Genomic DNA, 22,448 nt, shown 5'->3' on the forward strand with positions numbered 1-22,448 from the left:
TACGGCCTTTCAGATCAAAACTTCTCTCCTCTATTAAAACACTATTGTCATGTCTGTAAAAAATTAATTAATTAATTTTTAAAAAATAAGAAAATCCAAGGAATGAGAATCATGATTTACATAAGCACTGAATAAAAGTTTATAATGATGGTTTTCTAGGTACCATGTACTTGTGTACTCATGCCTAACAATAGAGATTGTATACAACAGACACTTTCTGAATGGAGGGTACCAGGATTTTTCTTTATTGAGAAACACCCACCCTCCTCATTTTCAAACTCAGAATCAAAGCTTTCTAAATTCAAGTTCCATACTAAAACCACTGCTATGCAGCCTAATCTATCATCAAACTCTGAGCCAATCTTTTCTTGTGGATATTAAAATTTTTCTCTCAAAAACAAGTCTTGAATCACTTTTAAGTCGTCATAAAATATTTATTTTAGAGGTTATATAATCCATGCAAATAAAAAGGGGTGTATACGAAAAGATACTTTTCTGTTTAAAAGAGTTTCTTAGAAATATGAAGCATCAAATAAATGTAAGCTAATAAAACCTTAAAGAGAACAGACCTCCTTTTTCTCTTTTATAAAATGTAATAAAAGTCTTTTTTCAATGGATACAATAATATTGAGAATGTTTTTCACACTAAAATATAGAGAGGTCTTAATGTGTGGAATGTTGTATTCTGAGTGCGTGAGTACGTGTGTGTGTGTGTGTGTGTGTGTGTGCGCGCGCTCTAAATTAAGCCATGGTTTAGAGGCAACCTTGGTCCTACTGATCAATAACAACCAATAACTTGAAGGCATCCCTAGGGCAAAGAAGCCAAAATAACCTTTTTAGCTGTCACACGAAGCTCATTACAGAGAGAAAGGCAGCAAGAACACACAAATACTCACATATGAACAGCAGATATGAGCCAGACCCCAAATTTTCTGGACCAAGTGGATTAGTGACATTGGTTTGGAGATCCTATTCTCAGCATCCATCAGACACCAGTAAGAGTACAACTCCCAGCTGCAGAGATGTCAGCTCCTCATTCATGGTGTTCCAATTGGATTCTCTTTGAACATATGCCCTTTCAAGTGAAATTAATCAATCTCTTTATCACTCTCACTGCATCTGGAGCCATAATCATTACCCAACTGCTGAGAAAGAAATGAAACCACTAATCGCACAGGGAGTCGAGCTTAGTGTTCAAAGCAGGAAAGTTTTTATTAAGTTCTAATTTCAAAAGTGATTTTTCATGACTAGCCATACAAGACATTCTATGAGCAGGAGGCTGCACTACCACAGCTGCCAGCTAAGTATCCACTAGCGTATTATCAACTCCTGAACAACTACAGAACTTATACTTTGTTTGAATTGTCCAATGACTCGATCTTCAAATCAGTTTAGAATACCCAACATGAAAGAATCCATCTAATTCTCTGAATTTAACAGAAATGCTTTAAGTGTCAAACACACGAATGCCCAGTAACTTCTAATCTTTGAATTTTCCCACCAGCTATCCAACTTAGAACAATGTAAGTAAATCTACCGAAATGCACAAATTCTTACTTGTAACGTTCTGAACTTTATGAAACTTCAAACTACTTGAGTGAGTTAAACACTGTGCTTCACTCTAAACTACAGTACACAAATTATGTTAACTAAAATACATTGTCCAATTGACTTATCTTGTAAAATTGGACATGTTTTCCCAGAAGAAAAGTTAGTGTGAAAAATCACATTTAAGGATGCAATAAGCATTTATCATGACCCAAATAGTTGGATGATAAACAGCAGCTACTTAAAGCATATAATAATACACAATACAAAGAAATATTAAAACAAAAACAACACTTAATCCTCAAGGGGCTAGAACTTTAGAATACTAGACTGCCTACAGGAGTGATCATTCTTCCCTAGGTGAGCCAGGTACTCTCAACAGCATACTAACCTAAAGACCTTGGCCAGGTTCTGATATTAATAGTCCATTTCATTTTTTTACTAAGACTATTTCATTTAACATGGTTCATTGATACTTTAAGGGGTATTTGCTCTATTGTTTTGTTTCCTGGGGAAAAATCTTCTGATGACAAGGGTCAAGGAGCATCCTTCAGGACATGAGGAATAGCAATAATCATTAGAAGCCAGTTCCTGAGTATTATAATCCATGTGAATTTTAACAAACTGTGAGTTTCTATAAGACAGAGACTACTGCAAGTTTGTTTTACATGCATGTTTAATATCCAGAAGATTTGTTCAATCTGCATAATTCCAAAATATTATCAATTTTTAATCATAGCAGCTTAATCACGGAATAATAAATTTAAAGACCAACCACGACAATAAGATAAATGTCTATAACCTTTTAGAAATATATTGTATTTGTTTGTACTAACAGTCAATGTTCTGAAAGTGAAATTAAGGAAAAATATCTGTTCAAAATAAGATATTTATTTTATTTTGAACATAAGTAAGTTTAAAAGAGAAAGCTTGTACACTGAAAGCTACAAAACATTGCTGGAGGAAATTAAAGACATGAAGAGACATTCCATGTTCATGGATCGGGAAGCTTACTATCATTAAGATAAAAATTCTTTCTAAATTTATCTATAGATTCGACCAAATTGCTATCAAAATTTCAGCAGGTGTTCTGTGGAAATTATCAAAATGATGCTAAAATGGAAATGGAAATTAAAAAGACTTCAGAATAGCCAAAAAACTTTTTTAAAAGATGCACATGAAAGACTTTCACTTGTCAATTTAAAAATTTATTATAAAGCTACATATATCAAGAAAGAAAAATACTAGCATGAAGATGGATGTTTACCATACTCAATTCCACTCCCAAGAGAAGTAAAAATACATGCCCACACCAAGATTTTCACACTATGTTCACAACAACATTTTTCATAATAGTTCATATCTGACAGTCCAGAGATAACTTTCCATTTATGGTTAACTGATTTTTGAAAAAAGAGGCAAAGACCATTTGATAAGGAAAGTATAGTTGTTGTTTTTTTCCCCCAGCAAATTATGCTGGTATAATTGGATATCTACATGCCAAAAAAAAAAAAACACACAAATAAAATAAAGACTGAACTTACAACCTTACTCCTTCCAATATGAAAAATTAATTCCAAATAGATGACATACCTAAGTATAAGACTAAAACTACAAAAATTTTAGAAGAAAACATAAGAAAAAAATCTTTGAGTTCTTGAGTAAGGCAAATATTTCTTAGATGTAGGGCCAAATGTATAATCCATAATTGGAAAAAAATTGGTAAATTGGACCTCACCAGAATATAAAATATTTGCACTTCAAAAGACATCACCCAAACCTGAAAAGACAGGCCATATACTTTGAGAAATTATCTGCAAACCTCATATTCAATAAAGAAATCTCATCCAGAATATACAAAAACTCATGAAACTCAATAATAAGACAAATCAGTCAATTTAGAAATACAAAAAGATTTGCTAAGACATTTCACTAAAGAAAAAATACAAGGGCAAATAAGTACTTGCAAAGAAAATATCATTAGCCTTTAGTGAAATGCAAATCTAAATCATAATGAGATACTATTTTATATCCACTAAACTGACTACAATTTTAAAAAAACACAACAACAGACAATCCTATGTGCAAGAATATGGACAAACAGGGATCTTCATGTATTGCTGGTGGGAACATAAAATGGTAGAGCCACATTTGGAAAACAGGTTGCATTTCTTAAAAAATTAAACATGTATTTGTCATGCAGTCCAATCAATTCCACTCCCAAGAGAAGTGAAAGTAGATGCCTACACCAAGTTTTGCATACTATGCTCACAACAGTATTCAAAAGTGAAAACAATTCACTGGTGGGGGGGGGGGGCGGTTGTGCATGCACCTAATTCCACTGGCTTGAGAGGCTGAGGTAGAGGATTTCAACTTCAAAGCCAGCCTCAGCAAAATTGAGGCCCTAAACAACTCAGTGAGACCCTGTTTCAAAATAAAATACAAAATAAGGCTGGATTTGGGACTCAGTGGCCAAGTGCTCCTAAGTTCAATCCCTGGTACAAAAAACAAAAAAGTAGAAACAATTCAAATGTCCATCCACTTATGAGTGGATTAAAAAGAAGTGCTATAGCCATACAATGGAATTCAGTGACATGAATGAATGAGTGTTGGTATATGCTATAATATCAATGAACCTTAAAAATGTGAAATAAAAGAGACTAGTTATAAAAGACCAATGTTATATGATTCTATTTATGTGAAATATCCAGAAAAGAAAATTAATAGAGACAGAAAGTAGATTCGTGGTTGAGGACTAGGGGTAGGAACAGGGATTAACTACAAATGGGCATGCAGAAGTTAATTTGAAGTGATAAAAATGAAAATAGTGGAAATGGTTGCACAGCTTGTTAATGTGCTTCAACAATGAATTTATACATTTTAAATGAATAAATTTTGTTATATAAACTAGGCCTCAATAAACTTGTTTAAAAATAGCCAGTCTCTCAGACTAATAATTACTAGTATTAAACAGTATAAAATGCTATAAATGAGAAGCTTCCATATAAAACATGTGTTCATCTAGATCACCAATCACCCAAAATTAAAGCAATTAACGTGGAATTTAGAAAATACAAATGTGTGGGGGGTTTTCCATTTTTGTTGTTGTTATTGTTGTTGTTGTTTGTGTTCATGAGAGCCTCTGGGGAGACTGGCAACATCGTAAGCAGCTGTAAGTTCAAAGTTTCAAAGAGGTGAACCTAAGGCCTGTTCATCGTGGAAGTTCAAGTAGTGAAAGACTCCACTGCATAATATCTATGGTATTCTAATGCAGTTTCTTCAACAGTAAAGCAATTGGGATCCTTGCCCTGCCTACAACTTCCTAGGGTGAAGCCCATGTAAGATAAATGAAAGAGGAAGGGGTTCTAGAATATTATAATTTTTAACTTATTGCCAAATATAATGGTGCCACTTGCACGCTGGCTTTCCCTCTTTTCAGTCTGAAGATGATAGAAGTCAATGCAGAGCACTTATCAAAGCCTGAACCCAGGCTTGGTTGAACTGGCCACATACATTATCAGTTCTAAGAAAGCTCTGAGACTGCATCCTGCATGGTTATTGCTTTGAAAAGAATCCCACAGCTCTTGCTTTGAAAACAATAAAATAGAGTTTTATGAATAGGAACGTCAGGGGAAAATATCGAAGGTACAATATTTGAAACGGCTAAGGTACATGAGGCATGCCACCAGAAACACACGGTAAAAGGGAAACTTGTACACTTATTTTGAAAGATACAGTACAGATAAAGAATAATTAATTGCCTCTTTAGAGAAATGACATTTATTATTAAATGCATGCCTATTTATCCAAACTAGAATATATTCTACATGTCAGAGGTAGAGGATAGGGAATAAGTCTTATCAAGTAACACTCCTTTTCCAGTAATAAAGAATAAAATTACTTAAGTGCTTACTATGACTTTGAGCTTGTAATATTTACTTTTGAATACACAAAATTTAGTTTGAGCATGTACTACAGAATATGAAGTCAGTTTTTCTTATTTCCATTGTGCTGATGAGAAAGTAGAGGCATGAAGTTAAGGACTTTACCCAAGGTCACACACAGTTTGTCACAGAAGCTAGCAGTCTGATTTCAGTGCTCATGCTCTGAACCATTCCACCACCCTGCTTGGTATGTACTGTCAGCTTCTGTATGATTTATAAACATTAATATTTGAAAATGGTATAAAACTCTGTACATATATAGCTAGGTAATTAAGCCTCAAATACGTTTTCTAAAAAAGATTCAAAATGTAGCATCCTTTTCAACATAGTGCATGTACTTAGCAATAGAAAACTTTGAGCAGCTGCATTCCATTAAAAATTATTAACCCTGAGGGAAAAAAACCATGTTATTTTTATCATTTATTGTTAGTTTTGTAGTAAAGAGTGTTCATGAATGAAATCTATCATTTGATGATAAAACAAATTATATCCATAATGGCTTTTATTTTGTACTTTTGGGGAAACTGGACTTATCAATATAAGTGGGTTCCAATATCACAGATTCCCTACATAATCCACAGTTTTATTCCTATATTAACTTTAAAAAGGGGGAAAAAAAACAAAAGAATGAGATGACTATTTCATGATCATACTTTGGTGAAGAAAATAAGCTTTATTTTTATTTGTCTTTTTAGATATACATGACAATAGAATACATTTTGACATATTGTACATAGGTGGAGTACAACTCAATCTACTTAGGATCCCATTATTGTGGTTGTACCTGTGGAGTTTCACTGATGGTGTGTTCATATATGGACATAGAAAAGTTATGTCCAGTTCATTCTACTATCTTTCCTATTAACATGTCCCTTCTCTTTCCTTCATTCCCCATTGTCTAATCCACTGAAATTCTATTCTTCCCTCTTCATCCCCTTATTGTGTATTAGCAACATCACATCAAAAAGAACATTTAGCTTTTGGTATTTTGGGATTGGTTATTTCGTTTAATACGATAGACTCTATATCTTTACATTTATTGGCATAAGTCATAAAGTCATTCTTTTTTATGGCTGAGTGATATTCCAGTGTGTATATATACCACAATTTCCTTATCCATTCATTTTTTGAAGGGCACCTAGATTGATTCCATTGCTTAGCTATTGTGAATTGAGCTGCTACAAACACTGATGTAGCTGAATCACTGTAGTATGCTGATTTTAAGTTCTTTGGATATATACCAAGCGGTGGAAAACTGGGTCAAATGGTGGTTCTGTACCTAATTTTTTGAGGAATCTTCATACTGCTCTACAGAGTGGTTGCACCATTTTCAGTCCTACCAGCAATATATGAGTGTACTTTTTTCCCCACATCCTCATCAACATTTATTGTTACTTATATTCTTTTTTTAAATTTTTTTATTTTGTTTTGTTATATATGACAACAGGATGCATTACAATTCATATTACACATATAGAGCACAATTTTTCATATCTCTGGTTGTACACAAAGTAGAGTCACATCATTCGTGTCTTCGTACTTGTAGTTATAGTAATGATGACCATTGCATTTCACAGTCTTTCCTATCCCTATGACTCCTCCCTTTCCCTCCCTCCCCTTTTCCTCTTTGCCCTATCTAGAATTCATTTAATCCTCCCAACCCCCACAGCATAATATGGATCAGCATCCTTAAATCAGAGAAATCATTTGGCATTTAGCTTTTGGGGATTGGCTAATTTCACTTAGCATTATATTCTCCAGCTCCATCCATTTACCTGAAAATGACATGATTTTATTCTCTTTCAATGCTGAATAATATTCCATTGTGTATGTATACCACATTTTCTTTACCCATTTATCTACTGAAGGACATCTAGGTTGGTTCCACAGTTTAGCTATTGTGAATTGTGCTATTATAAACATTGATGTGGCTGTGTTCCCATAGTATGCTGATTTTAAGTCCTTTGGGTATAGTCTGAGGAGAGGGATAGCTGGGTCAAATGGTGATTCCATTCCTACTTTTCCATACTGCTTTCCATATTGGCTGCACCAATTTGCACTCCCACCAGCAATGTATGAGTGTGCCTTTTTCCCCACATCCTCACCAACACTTATTGTTGTTTGTATTCTTAATAGCTCCCATTATGACTGGAGTGAGATAAAATTTTAGAGTAGTTTTGATTTGCATTTCTTTAATTGCTAGAGATATTGAACGTTCTGTCATATATTTGTTGAGTGATTGTATGTCCTCTTCTGAGAAGTGTCTGTTCAGTTCCTTGGCCCATTTATTGATTGGGTTATTTGGTTTTATTTTCTTTTTTTGTGTTAAGATTTTTGAGTTCTAGAGATTAGTGCTGTATCTGATGTATGTGTGGTAAGAATTTGTTCCCAATTAGTAGGCTCTCTATTCACTTCACTGATTGTTTCTTTTGCTGAGAAGAAGCTTTTTAGTTTGAATCCATCTCATTTATTGATTCTTGATATTAATTCTTGTGCTATAGGAGTCTTATTGAGGAAGTTGAGGCCTAATCCAACATGATGGAGATTTAGGCCTACTTTTTCTTCTAATAGATGCAGCGTCTTTGGTTTAATTCCTAGGTCCTTGATCCACTTCAGTTTTGTGCATGGTGAAAGATAGGGGTTTAATTTCATTTTGTTGCATATGGATTTCCAATTTTCTCAGCACCATTTGTTGTTACTTGTATTCTTGAATCTTAGTGTAGTTTTAATTTGCATTTCTCTCATTGCTAAAGAAGTTGAACACTTTTTCATATATTTATTGACCATTTGTATTTCTTCTGGGAAGTGCCTGTGCAGTTCCTTTGCCCATTTATTGATTGGGTTTGGTTTTTGTTTTGTTTTTGGTGTTAAGTCATGAAATTCATTTGAAAAATAAGAGACCCAGAATAGCCAAAGCAATCCTTACTGAGAAAAGCAAAGCCAAAGGCATCATGATACCAGACTGGAAAATTGGAAATCCATACATAGCAGAATGAAATTGAACCTTATCTCGCACCCTTCACAAAAGTCAACTCAAAGTGTATCAAGCAAGACCTAGGCATTAGACCAGAAAGCCTGCATATACTAGAAGAAAAATAGGCCCGACTTTCCATCATGTCTGTTTAGGAATTGACTTTCTCCACAAGACTCGTAAAGCACAAGAATTAAAATCAAGAATCAATAAATGGGATGGTAACAAACTATTATGGTTTGGATATGAGGTGTCCCCCAAAAGCTCCTATGTGACACAATGCAGGAAGGTTCAGAGGAGAAATGACTGGGTTGTAGCTTTAACCTAATCTCAGTGAATTAATCCCTGATGGAATTAACTAAGTAGTTGCTAGAGGTGGGTGGGGTGTGGCTGGAGGAAGTGGGTCTCTGGGGGCATGTCTATGTGGTATACAGTTTGTATCTGGAGAGTGGAGTCTCTCTCTGCTTCCTGACCATCATGAGAGCTGCTTTTTCTCTGCCACATTCTTCTACCGTGGTGTTCACCCCTTGAGCCCCAAGAAATGGAACTGGACTTCTATGGACTGAGACTTCTGAAACCGTGAGCCCTCAAATAAACATTTCCTGCTTTACAATTGTTCTGGTAGGGACCTTTAGTCACAGCAGGGGAAAAAAAAACTAAAGCAAACTAAAAAGCTTCTTCACAGCAAAGGAAACAATCAAGAGTGTGAAGAGAGAATCCACAGAATGGAGGAAAATCTTTGCCTCAAATACAGCATTAATCTCCAGGATATATAAAGAACTCAAAATACTTGAACACCAAGAAAATAAGCTTTAATGTAAATATTATTGAAAGAAAGTAATAATTATGAGTGAAGTTAAATACACATTTTTAAATTATTCTTCTGAACCTCAGTGTGGCACTAATGTATGCTGCACAGATGTCATCTGTGTATAAATTTTTAGGACTTTGTTGAAATATAAAATAATTGCATGAATAGAGTAAATAAGGAGCCCACAGGAATGTGGGCATTTTCATTCCATTCAAGAGTGGTGGTACTTTATAGCACCTAAGGTCATGACCATGAAGATGTTAACTAAATAAGCTTCTAAAGTTGTTTCATGAATGTATAATACTCTCATTGTCTTTAATTCATGTTTCAATTTCACTTTGATAGGTATGACTTATTTTGAACTTTACTCTTATCTTTCTTTGCTTAGAAACCTTTATTTCTTAGTTAATCATAATTCAAACGAGTTTGATGTCAAAATACTGTCATAGAAGACAAAGTTGAATGGATATATTTGCAGGTGCCATAATGGTGTTTGTCCCTTGATAATCTGACCACCAGTCAGAAACCTTTCCTATAGCAATCACCAATCCAGTAGCTCAATTTGACACACACATACATACACACACACACACACACACACACACACACACACTCACTCCTGTATAACCAATGAACATTTGAATAAAGCTTTTTAAAAAAAAAAAACTTTTAATCTGGAAAAAGTTTGGTGGTCAGTTGATTCTATAATAGATACATTTTGTAACACATGCTCAAAGAGAACATCTAGGTCAATTTCCTTAAGATTCACCTAGTTCACCATGTTTCCTATCCAGAATAAACAACCAAAAGTTACTAAAAGTCATAAAAAGTAAATGAATTAACCAAGTAATGGAACCAGCCCAAGTGTCAACAGATGAATGGACAAAGAAAATGTGATGTATTTGCACTCAATGGAGTTTTACTCCACCTTAAAGACAAATTCAATTATGTCATTTGCTAGTAAATGGATGGAACTGTAGAACATTGTGCTAAGTGAAAGAAGTCAGACTTGGAAAGTCAAGGGTCAAATGTTCTCTCAATGAGGAAGCTAGGGGGAAAAAGGAGAACAAAAAAGGGATTTCACAAAAATAGAAGAGAGATCAGCAGAATAGAGGATAAGGAATAGGGGCAGAGGAAGGGTATTGGGAAACAAAATTGACAGTATTTTGCTATGTCATGTATAAATAATCACAATTAACCCAGTTTATATAAAAACTAAATAAAATATGAGACCAGTAGCATAGAAGGGTCCAGGGGAAGGCAAGGAGAATTAAATTGATGAGATTATGTAATATATATATATATATATATATATATATATATATATATATATACATACATACATAGATAGATAGATACATGTACAGATATGTCACAATGAATCCCACACTATTATGTATCATTATAATGCACCAATAAAAACAAAACAGTGAAGACATCCCCATTGTGTGGGGATGATATGTTTTTTCACACCCTCCTGTTACCCTGTTGAAACAACAGTAAAGGTACTAAAAGATATAACCCAAAAAGGATCAGAAATACAGAGACAGTGGTCCCAAAGAAATGAGTTCTGAGACCTGAAGAGCAGAGAGAGGAGCTCTACACCTCTTTTTAAGGTAGAGGATGCTGAAGATTAAGTCATTACAGAAGGGCATGGTAACAACAAAAAAGAAATTTATACTGAAAAAAGTATGAGATGGCTGGAGAATTAGAGACATTGATGAGGAACTAGGCTTGTGACTTGAAATAGAGAATAATTTAAAATCTACAAATCGAGTTAATTAGCCCTCTAGTCCCCTTCCTCTGTCCCTTACCCAATCTCAGCAGGCAAAGAGCAAAATTCAAGTCAAGTAAACATTTTTGAGAAGAGCAGACAAAGGAGAAGGCAACCATGAGTTAGCTCAAAAGACAGCAATGAAGTAAAAAGAAGAAGTATCTATGTTGGGCCAAGAACTCTCCCCTTGCTCTCTTTTCAGTCATGCAGTACAGGAGACACAGGATAGCCCCTGGAATGAAGGCTGCCTATTATGATAAATCTATTTTCCCTTCTGACATTGCTACTCAAACACAGGCTATACCTTCCACCTTCCTTTGTGACCAGGTGACTCCCCTGTTACCAGTGAATTCTAAAGAGAAGTGATGAATTGTGATTTAAAACCAGTCTGGAAATCCTTTGCCACACCTCTGATCAGAAGATGGAACCTCAGCTCTCTTTTCAGAGACTTACTTGGAAACAATGGAATGCAGCTTTGGTGTCCACACATGACTCCCAGGCTGAGCAACCACAAGCCATGCAATGCCTTCTTATTTCTCGGCAGAAGCTTCCTTTGGGATTCTGCAGCCCCATATGAAGAGAACACACAAGGAAAAAGATACCCAAAAGAGTTCCAGCTGCTCCAACCCCTGTTTGAGTCTTCCCAGTCCAGTTACTAGGTACATAAGTGAAGAATCCTCCCAGATAACTGCAGACTCCACTATGAAGTGATCATTCCTAGCTGAATCCAGTCACCCCCTCAATGTGTGAACAAAATCAATGACAATTATTGTTCCAAGTCACTATCTTGTGGCTAGTTGATATAGAGAAACAGAACATGTGTTCAACTTCTGTCACTTATGTGAAACCTCTTGTTCCTGACTTCAGCTCTGTGCCCTTTTCATCCAATAGATAGTAGAAATGCCTGTAGTCCATCTTGGATGGATGGAGAAAGATAATGTCCTTCAGGAAAATAAAAGAAAAATGCCTGGCTGAATAAACACAGAGAGCAGAGCTGCCCATCAGTCATTCTGGACCACTAACTCTGTGACCTTCACATAAAAGAGATATGAGCTTCTGGGGTTTTAAGCCATTATATTTGGGAGCATCTTTGTTATAGCTGCTTAATCTTCACCTTAAATAAAACCAGCCTCAGAGAAAAGACTTTTAAGTACTGATGGATATAGATTTTTGAGAAACCCACCTTCAATAAAAAAGCTAGCTCGCCACTCAAGAAGTTCTGACAGCGAAGTCCAACAACTGAGTCAGTTGCAAGGAATAACCAATCAGTTTTTAGTATTTCATTTTTAATAAAGTGAGACACTAATGAGACTGTCAATAATCAATATGCATTAGAAGAAAGCTATCCATCTCTATGGCCACCCTTGAAGAAACAAGTGAATAAAACAGGAACCGTGCATTAAAAGAAGAATAAATGGTGGATAGAACCCAAGGGGAAAAAAGCAAGCATTAAAATCCCTGAATGAATAAGCCCTATATCTGTGACCACAGGATACAATCTTTTTCAAATCTTAGAATAACTAAAAGATCATATAACAAAAAAAAAATGGGATGACTAAAAAAAATTCAAAAAGGATGGTTGAAAATAGAAGAAAAATTTTAGAAACTGGAATAAAAATGTAAACAAAAACAAAAATGGGAAATGTCTCAAAGTTGAACATTAGTTAGAGAGTTCATATGTCTCCATGAAGAGTTTCATAAGGAACAGATGAGATCTGAGTGGCACTGAACTTCTCGCTAACCACACTGGAAGCCATAACACGATGGAGTAAGACTTTCAAAATTCTGAAGGAAAATGCACTTTTTAATCTTGAACTCCACACCCAAGGTATCAATCCAACACAAGCACACAGACCCTTCACAACCTAAGAGGGTTTGAAAATTACTTTCAACACACCCTGTTTCAGCAGTACCAGAAGATAAACTTAGCCATTCTGGAAAATAACGCAAGGGAGAGAAACAAGCACAGGAAAGAAGGAATTCAAGACGAAAGGGAGTGAAGGGAAGTTCCACAGAAAACACCTAGACACTGTAGTCCAGACTGAATTCAGGGGACAGATGGCTGCACAAAGATCTCCCAAAGAAAATAATGTAATTATTCTTAAGAGCTGCACTGGAATGTTTGGGCATGTGACATCTCTAATGGAGTATTTGGGGAAAAACAGCAATAGGCTCAAAGACCACACAGAAAACAAAATGAGGCAACTTTTCATTTCTGTATAAAACAAAGAGCTGAAAGAGAGAGGGTACACTTGTTGGCTCAGCATAGAACAATATCTACATAGGAAATGAGCACCCATTGACTTAAAGATCTTGATACAACTAGTTTGGAAGACTGCAGGTAGGACGGGAGAGGTAGATGGATGAGAGATCAAATCCTCATTTAGCATAACAGCAGATTGATAGGAAATATCTAATATTTATAAATCAAGAAGTATCAATAATGAAAATGCTGCTTAGAAATATGGAGTTAATAAACATCAAAATAACAGAAACTTATTATCTCGTTATTTTCCATTCCCTCTGTGGAATGGAACTGGTAAGATGAGATACTATAGGTCTATCTCACCTAAGTGTGGTAGTAATATTTTTATTTTTAACGCTATTTTATCTCTAACGTTATTTTCCAGAATATTGTATTCTATTTTTTAAGAAAATGAGTTGAAAACATTTTTCCACATATGATCACCACTGCTAGTAAAATCAAGCAATGTGGAAATATAGACTTTATTTCCACATTCACTAATCTGTAAAGTGTGACTTTGGTTTCAGTCATTTCATAGATCCTCAATATCTTCAAGCTCCAGAATAACATAGATCATACATTTTTGTCTCCTCACATCTCAGACACACAACACACACACAAACATGTATGCATGCACACACACACCAAAAAACAGTGCCCCTTATTAATGGGCTGGGTATATTTTTATACAGTAGTTATTGGTGTTCTAAGTTCTTAAATATATTAGTGAACAAATCCAACAAAATCCCCTGTTCTCATGAAACCTACATTTTAGTGCTATTTAGGAAAAAATAGCAGAGAAATATATTTTATGTTATTTGGGTAATATACATTTTTTCTGACTTATTGGCAATATCATGAAATTAGCGCTTGTAGTCTCTAATGAAAAATGATTAAAAATTTTAGCAGTAAATCCCAAGCCCCATATGTTTAAAATTTTTGCTATCACAGAAACACCACCACTGAAAGTATAATAAACATGTGCCTTCTCCATTAACTAAAACCCATGGAAGAAATTAAAATGATCCAGAGAAAATATTTCATGGGCTTATTGCACTATCAAAAAATAGCTTTCTTCCAAGAACATTTTATTTTCTCTAAATACTTCTGAACTTTAATATAATATATGTATAATATATAATGCAATTTTTCCTTAAAGTACTTTCAACATTGAAAATATTACTTAAACTATAATAAATATGAACGTATGTAAGATCCTTTTCTCCTTATGCAATGTGATTTCGATCATCTCCTTTTTTTTTCCCCAAAAGAATAATTCCAATCTTTCTACTTAGTTCTTAGAACATAGGTCATTCTTCTCACCCTTTTTATTCACTGGGTAGAAACTATGAAAATTAAAACTTTCCAAGGATTTGGCATATGGCAAGAAAGTAAATGTCTATAATATTACTTATAATTATTTATTAATAAGTATATAAAACTATAAAACAAACTTTCCTTTTGTGTGTCTAATGCATGCAAAAGTTGTATAATAAAATCAAATATTTCAAATATGAAATTATAACATAATGATAGAAATAGTAACATCTGAGTAACCACTTACACAATAAGCATTTCAAAATAGTATCTTGCTTCTCAAAACAATCCTGTGAAATGTTGATTGTTTACCCATTTTCAGATAAATAAGGCCCATAGAGGTTCAATAACTTTCTCCCCATTAAACACTCAGGATTTGAGGATTCAGCTTGTGCACAAAACTTTAGCACGTTTCATTACGCCAGAGTGATCTCTTAGAATGACTTAGGCTATTTAAAAAGTCTGTCACAAAAAAACGAATACAGAATATCTTTTTCTTTTGGAACTTGTTTTCCAAAAAAAAAAAAAATTTGTTTCCTAGTTTTTATAAGATCAGTTGCAAATGTAATTTTAGATAATGAAAATGTTCTGGATCTAGATAGCTGTAATGGTTCCACCACACTGCAAATGTACTAAATATCACTGAATTTTACACCTTTAAAACTGCTAAAATGGCAAAGTTTATATGCATTTACCAAAATAATTTTTTAATGTCATTTGGCTTCCAAATGGAAGTAATTAGAATGTGATCCACTACATATTTAGGATCACATATTTCAAGCTCATCTCTTCATTTCTAAGGCTTCACGTTTAAATTCTACCACTTTGCTTGCGGTTCCCAAATTAATTTCTCCAGCAAAAGTCTCCTACTGAATCAGACCCTACACATCTCACTTTCTGGTCAACACTTCCACATGAATTTCTAACACACTGCCCAATACCTACCTCCTAATACTGCATTCTCTCCATAGCAGCTCCTTCCCAGACAGCCCATCTTAAATATGTCAACTCCACTCTTCCAGCTGCTCAAGGAAAAGTCCAAATCACCTAATGTCTCTTCCCTCCCACCCCATCACAAATCCTGAGGGCTGTGCCCTGAATCAGGGTTTTCAACCTGAGCACCATTGATATTTGGAGGCTTGATAATTCCTTTCTTGAGGAGGGCCATTCTGTGCATTGTAGGATATTTAGTAGCACACCTAGTTGTGCCAACCAGAAATGTCTTCATACATGGCCAAAATCACCTCTGGCAGAAAAACATGGCCCTACCTATATCCAGAACTCAACCCTTTCTCACCTTCTTCATGCCATGACCTTGGTTCAGATCATTATCATCACTCCTTATTTCTCTAGCTGCCTAACTGGTCTTTCTGCTCTACCCTTTTCAACTACCTACCTACCACAAGGACCCTTTTCAAATTTTACTAAAAAGAAAGTTAGATCATGTCACTGCTCACTGAAATCCCTCTAGCGTCTTTGTGTATCATCCAAAGTAAAAACCTTGTCCTCTGAGGAACACAACTGATCTGGCCCCCTTACCTCTCTGTCCTTATCTCCTATCACTATGCCCATGTTCTCTCTGCTGCAGCATGCTGGGCTCCTCTCTTGGTCTTTAAACGTGTCCCAAGCACTCCTGTCTCAGAGCCATTGCCCTATTGCACCATCCATCTGTCAATATCCCCATGACTGGCTCCCTCACTTCCTGAAGGTCTTCACTCAAATTCACTTCCTTCTTGAGGTATCCCATGGACAACCAACTAAAACTATCAGTCTCTCATCTACCACCATATATCTGTCTTCTTTGCCCTGTCTGTGCTTCTTAGCACTTCTCATCATCTAACCTGTTCTCTAACTACTGATCATGTTTAGTACCCAGTTCCTGAAAACCAAGGATTTGTCTGACTTACTCTCAATTATCCATTTATCTCACATCCTTGTAACAGTGTCTGACACACAGTCAGCACTCAGTAGGTATTAGTGGAATGAGTGATGAGTGCACCTCTTAGAATTAATACTTAGAACTTTTTACAAACTACCATTTACTGTCTCCTACAAAGAAGGTACACATGAATAATTACATACCTAAACTTACAACAGAAGGCAACCTTATTCCTTAACTGATACTCTTCCTAACGTGACCCTTCTTTCTTCACATGAATGGTAGATAGCCTGACACTAACTAACTGATCAGGCATTCAACAGCCTTGCCAGATCAATGACCCCACAGTCTATGATACACTAGACTCTCCTTTAGTACAGAAATCTTTAGCAACATATATTATTATTTATCAATCCATTGTTTTTCTGAAACCATGACTCACCTAGAAATGCCACTAATTTGGGTAAAGTTGACTAACATCTAATGTTCTGATTCAAAGAAAAAACAATAGACACTAACAAAGAGTTTAAGTGGATGACACTACAATCTAAACCAAGAGAATGGTTTCCAGGTTTCTAAAATATACTTATCTGAGTCTCCATGGAAGTCTATTCAAATTCCAGATTACATTGGTCTTGTGATGTGATAACATGCTGTAAAAATTATTACTAGTTTCAACTAAAAACAGCTTTAAAATCGAAATGAAATATAGTAAACTCATCAATAGGTAACAGATTTTAAGGTTTCAAAGTTGACTATGAAAGGGGTGATCCAGAACTGCTCCAGGATATATGGTTCCTCAAGTAAATAAATCTACTTCTTACCTTTAAAATCCTGATTCATCCAGGTCATTAGTTTTTATAAAAGCAAAGAAACTAGAAACCACAGAAATGCAAAGCAACGGGGAAAGAAAAAATAAATGAAAAGGAAACTAGTGAAATAACTTATTGAATTAAAACATGCAAAAATACTAGACAATCATTAAAAGATGAGGCTGACCTATGGGCTCTATGATGTAATATTCATCAAGACCATTATATGTCAATTACATGATAAATTATATGAGATAAATGAAGCTGCAAAAAAAGAAAGCTGAGAGCATGATTCTAGTTGTGTATGTGTATTAATTAGGTATTTTCATATCCATCATTCTCCACCATCCTCCCTGCCCAGGAGGCCCATCTACATGGATTCAATAGGCTCTCCTCTCTTGTGGCTTCTGGTAGAGTTCAGACAATGGAAACTTCGGGAGAAGATGAAACAGAAGGAAAGATGAGGCAAGGTCCATTCACTCTCCAGTTCCTTTCCTAGTTTCTACCTTTGGTTGGTTCTAGTCCTCTAAAGGCCAAGGCATCTGGAAGGCACTGCATCTACAGATGAATGCTTTTTTCTTGAGATTCTAGAAACCATTCTTTTTCCTTACCCCTGTTGGCCTACAAATTGTAAAGACCCCCCCAACTGATGTAATTAGGGGCACTGCACAATCCTGGTGGCTGTCTTCAAACTCTCCTCGGCCTCGCCCACTTTCATGAATAGTGTTTTTCCCTAGCCATTTCTTTCCTGGAAAAATCCTAAACAACATTAATAGCAATACTTGTGTGTTGTAATTTATATACATAAATATGTACAATATATATGTACACATGAAAGGAATATTTTAGAACCCTAAAGAGATTGGTGAATTCAATACATAGTCTGGATTTTTGCTTTAATTTTATACTGCTTCAACTTTCCTATTTTAAAATATATGATCAGGTACAAATAATTTGGTTTAGAATTGAATTCAGAAATGAGAGAAATGTATCTTACTACCTTTGTAATGTAACAGCAAGAAGGGAAGGAAGCAAAGAATACCAGGGAAAATGAAAATAATGACCTGGATAGTCATTTGAACATGCAATGTATCTGATAGGAAGGATCCTCATTGCTAAACCTCAAGTTTGACAGTTATCAATGTATTCATTCAGTGTAGAGTTGATTCTGCTCCTTCCTGTTCTAATGACCTACTTTTGAAAAAGCAGATATTTTTTAAATTTACTTCAAATTAAGCCCATTCTCTTAACATATCTCATTCATCTCAAATTTGCTATTTGTCATTTTAATTGCATTTTTTGGAGAAATTTAGACAGGAGTAGAATCAGATAAATGTGCTTATTTTAATGTGATAAAATATTTGTCTTTTGTTATTAAAACCAAATAGCTCCATTTGCAGAAAAGCAACATTGACTTTTAAAACTATTTTCAAAGCCTCCTAAAACTACTGTAAAGGGGGAAAAACACAAATCACTACTGTGGTTTTGGAGCCACAATTAAATTAATTTATAGGGGCTTTGATGCAATTAAATTTCCTCTAGACTATCTCTCTAATGGTGCTGGAGTTTTTTACTTAATATCCTTTAAAGCATAATTCACTTTCATTTTTGAAAAGTCATTTAAATATTACAAATATCACTTTTATACATATTTCCATGGTGACAATACGTTCACAGTCTATTTAATTTACAGATGATGAGACCAAAATGAAAACTCTGAGAACCATAGATCTTCTACAACATCACATTTTCCTTCCACTATATTAGGAGTATAAGTTATCTGTATTTGCAAGAAAGGATTCTTGAAACAGTAATAAATATTTTAAACGATCTGATTGTGAAATGTTAAGAAAATTAAAATCCAGAAGAACAAAAAAGTATCAGTGACACAAAGAGCCAAGATATATGGGGCTCATAATTTAACTTAATAAATTATTAACTTTGAAATTAAATTAACAAATTTTTTTCACAGCTAAATTAAGGAAATATTTAAGGAAGAATGTAAGTTATATATAAGCTTCCAAACACCAAGCTCAACTTATTCATATATATGAAAAGTTTATACATAATATAGCTAAGGATCACCAACATCATTAAGATGACTTTATAGTCACAACTAGTAAGCAAAGCTATTAGAATAATATTTCATGCCCCCAAACCTAGATATACAGGATGTATGCTGGAAAGTATTTAATACTAAGTAGCTAACTAGTTTGAACCCTGAAAGAAAGACTCATACAGGACTGTTCCAAAGCATTTGTAGCAAAGGATACCTGCTAAATTCAGATGTCATTTTTGCTGCAACTGTGCTGCACAGTGGTGAAATATTTCACAAAGGAGAAGTAGATGTAACTATGGAAATCATAACTTTAATTGACAACAACATGAAAATTTTGAAGCATAACAAGCATCACGGATAGCGGTGACAATTATGCAAGAATAAAAATCCAATGTAAGCTATAAAATAAAGGGTTTATTTTTCCTGCCTGTATATTTCCCACTATTCCATAATAAGATCAAGGATGGAAAGCATGATTTCTCATTAATAACAATGGGACAAAGGAACAGCCAGGACATTCCTACCTGGTTTCCAGATGAACTGATTATCTCTTTTGCCTTCCAAATGAGCTGCATGGGGCAGCAAGAGAGACAGTAATAGAAACAGCTTCCTCATGCTCCTCCATACCCAGCAAGTAACAGCCAGATTATCCTTTGGAAACATTCTTCAGACTTCTCAGCCTCTTGACTTGCCTATTCCTAAAAGAATAAAAGAAAATCAGATTAAGTTTATTCTGTTCATAAATGATGAAAACTCACTTTGACTTCTGGCACCTTTATCATGATAGTATTAGAAATCTTCCATTAACCTGAAGATGATAACACATACAATACCAATATTTGAAGGTCAGCAGTTAATCAGTCACACTTTCAATCCTTACCCACAGACCCACAGAAGCCATCATTGATTCTATGGACTTGGTAGCCCCTCAGTCAGTTGCATTTTATTCTTAAGAGAAAGCAAGATTGGCAGAAAACTGGTATGCATGTTCCCTTCCACTCAGCCAAATTCCAAATAGTTCACAAATGGAGAAGAAAGGTAAGTAAACACAACAAAGTTCAAAAAAGGGTAAAGAATCCTCTAAAAGTAGCATAAAAAAATAGATGGGAAGACTGAAGACAAGGCAATTACTCTTCTGTGCTGAGAAAAAGAGGGGGGAACCTCACACAAGATAATAGCTGAGAAGAACCCAGGGAATCATAAGGGCTAGAAGGAGTCAGGAAGGACACATCAGGCAGAATGAACCACAAGGCGTGGAAATGCATATCATGTTGGGGAACTAGTGGTGAGGTGGGTGGTTGCAGGGAAGGACACAAGGAGCAGGAAGAAATGCACAGAGATGAGAGACACAACACAGACTGGGGACCAAATTATAAAGATCCTTGGGGGATTTGAGCTCATGCTGTGGATAGTAACAAGAAGAATTCTGGGAAGAGAATGACTTTGAAAAAATTGAAATCGGTGTGCATAAGGATTATTAGTGGATGATGTTACAGAAATCAGGGGCAGTTAGGAAACTGGTAAAACAGTCCAGGTAACTACTCATGGATGAAAAAGACCTGGAGAGATTTGAGAGGTAGGGCTCAGGTTGGATTAAAAGGATCTGGTTGACAATTGGGTGTGTTATATAAGAGGAAGGAGATTAAATAGGACAGCATGACTGCAAACCTAGATGACTGAACCCATGGAACCCAAAGAGGAGAAAGAAGAAAAGAGATGGATTTGAAAGGGAAGATAAAAGGCATTTACTTTAGAGTAGTTGAAGTCCAATGTGATGCTAGATATCCAATAGAATTTTTTTTATTTGTTTGTTTGCTTGGTTCTTGTTTTTGTTTTGGGTGGATAGTACTGAATCCAAGGCCATGTGCATTCTAGGCCATGCTGTGCCATAGAACTATAACCTCCAGGTACAACCTTCTAAAATATAATAAAAGGTTGAAATGTAGGACAGTGGTAGAGTGCTTTCCTAGCAAGTGTGAAACCCTGGATTCAATCCCCAGCAATGCAAAATAATAAGATGAAAGAAAGAGAGAAATGCTGCCTGGTGTTAAAGACAGCTGAGATAACATTCCATAATGCATGAATTATGAAAAAAATATGTAAAGACACATAGGCATAGAGGATAAAAATCTTGAACAGTACAAAAGGATACCAAGGATAGAAGTTAATAACCCTAAATATCCATCTGCAATATTGCTAAAGGTGGGTAACAAATCTAAACATGAGCTTCCTAGTGACCAAAGAAAAGAAATAGCTACTATAGTCCTATAGTCCTCATGTGTATAACTCCTTTTTTTCTTTTCTCTCCAAGAAAAGCCATTGTCCTTCTCTCAAGCACTGAAGAGATTTACCCCAGGAGTCCTCATAAATACAGATGAGCACATTACTTCATCAAATAAAACAGACAACCGCAAGTTGCATATGGCGGAGTCTCTTGGCACTCCTGGAACACTCCTAGGGTACAGTAACAAAGTACAAGTCAGTAAAAGTTATTCTACAAGGAGTCAAGCAATGAAGTTCAAGTACACAGCTCTCAAATGGCCTGTATCATTTCAGGGATGAAGAGAATACTTTGAAAGACAACCAGAAGCTTTTCTTCAACGTTCCATATTACAAACCAGTACTGAGAATAGTAAAAGCAGAGGGCTCTGGCTGAAATAAAATGAGACCCACTTTGCTGATGTTTGTCTTCAAGAGTGGCCTCTTGGAGGATTTCATGGAACTTAAGGGACATCACTAGACACAATTCTAAATCCTCTGCCCCAGGAGAACTGAACTAGACAAATTTACTTGGGGCAAACAATCAAGAATATGTCTGATCGTAGCTGCGCTTTTGCTAAGGGCCAAGCAACATAGATACTAAAATATAGTTTGTTCTAAGTCCATTGATAGCCCATATGGCACTTCTTTGTGAGGCAGAAAAATATGTTAAAATTAGTATATTTTTACAGAACCTTAATTGTTCTGGCCATGAGCTATTTTCCAGAACCCCATGGACAGCAGCCAGCATGCACATACAGGCCCACTCTAGCTCCCTTGCCAATGTGACGATTCACAGACACATTTCATCACCACGGGGAAGCACACT

At 35.4% G+C, this 22,448-nt stretch overlaps 1 protein-coding gene across 1 annotated transcript in view; it reads right to left on the bottom strand.

Moving 5' to 3' along the window:
• Nucleotides 1-20,023, bottom strand: part of Thsd7b (thrombospondin type 1 domain containing 7B) — a 705,560-nt gene extending 685,537 nt beyond the window's left edge. The window contains exon 1 of the mRNA XM_027936850.2: nt 19,885-20,023. Coding sequence (XP_027792651.2) covers nt 19,885-20,023 — 139 coding nt within the window. The remainder of the gene's footprint in view (nt 1-19,884) is intronic.
• Between the last annotated feature and the right edge of the window lie 2,425 nt (nt 20,024-22,448).

The sequence above is a fragment of the Marmota flaviventris genome, chromosome 11 (assembly GCF_047511675.1).
Source record: "Marmota flaviventris isolate mMarFla1 chromosome 11, mMarFla1.hap1, whole genome shotgun sequence".
NCBI lineage: Eukaryota > Metazoa > Chordata > Mammalia > Rodentia > Sciuridae > Marmota > Marmota flaviventris.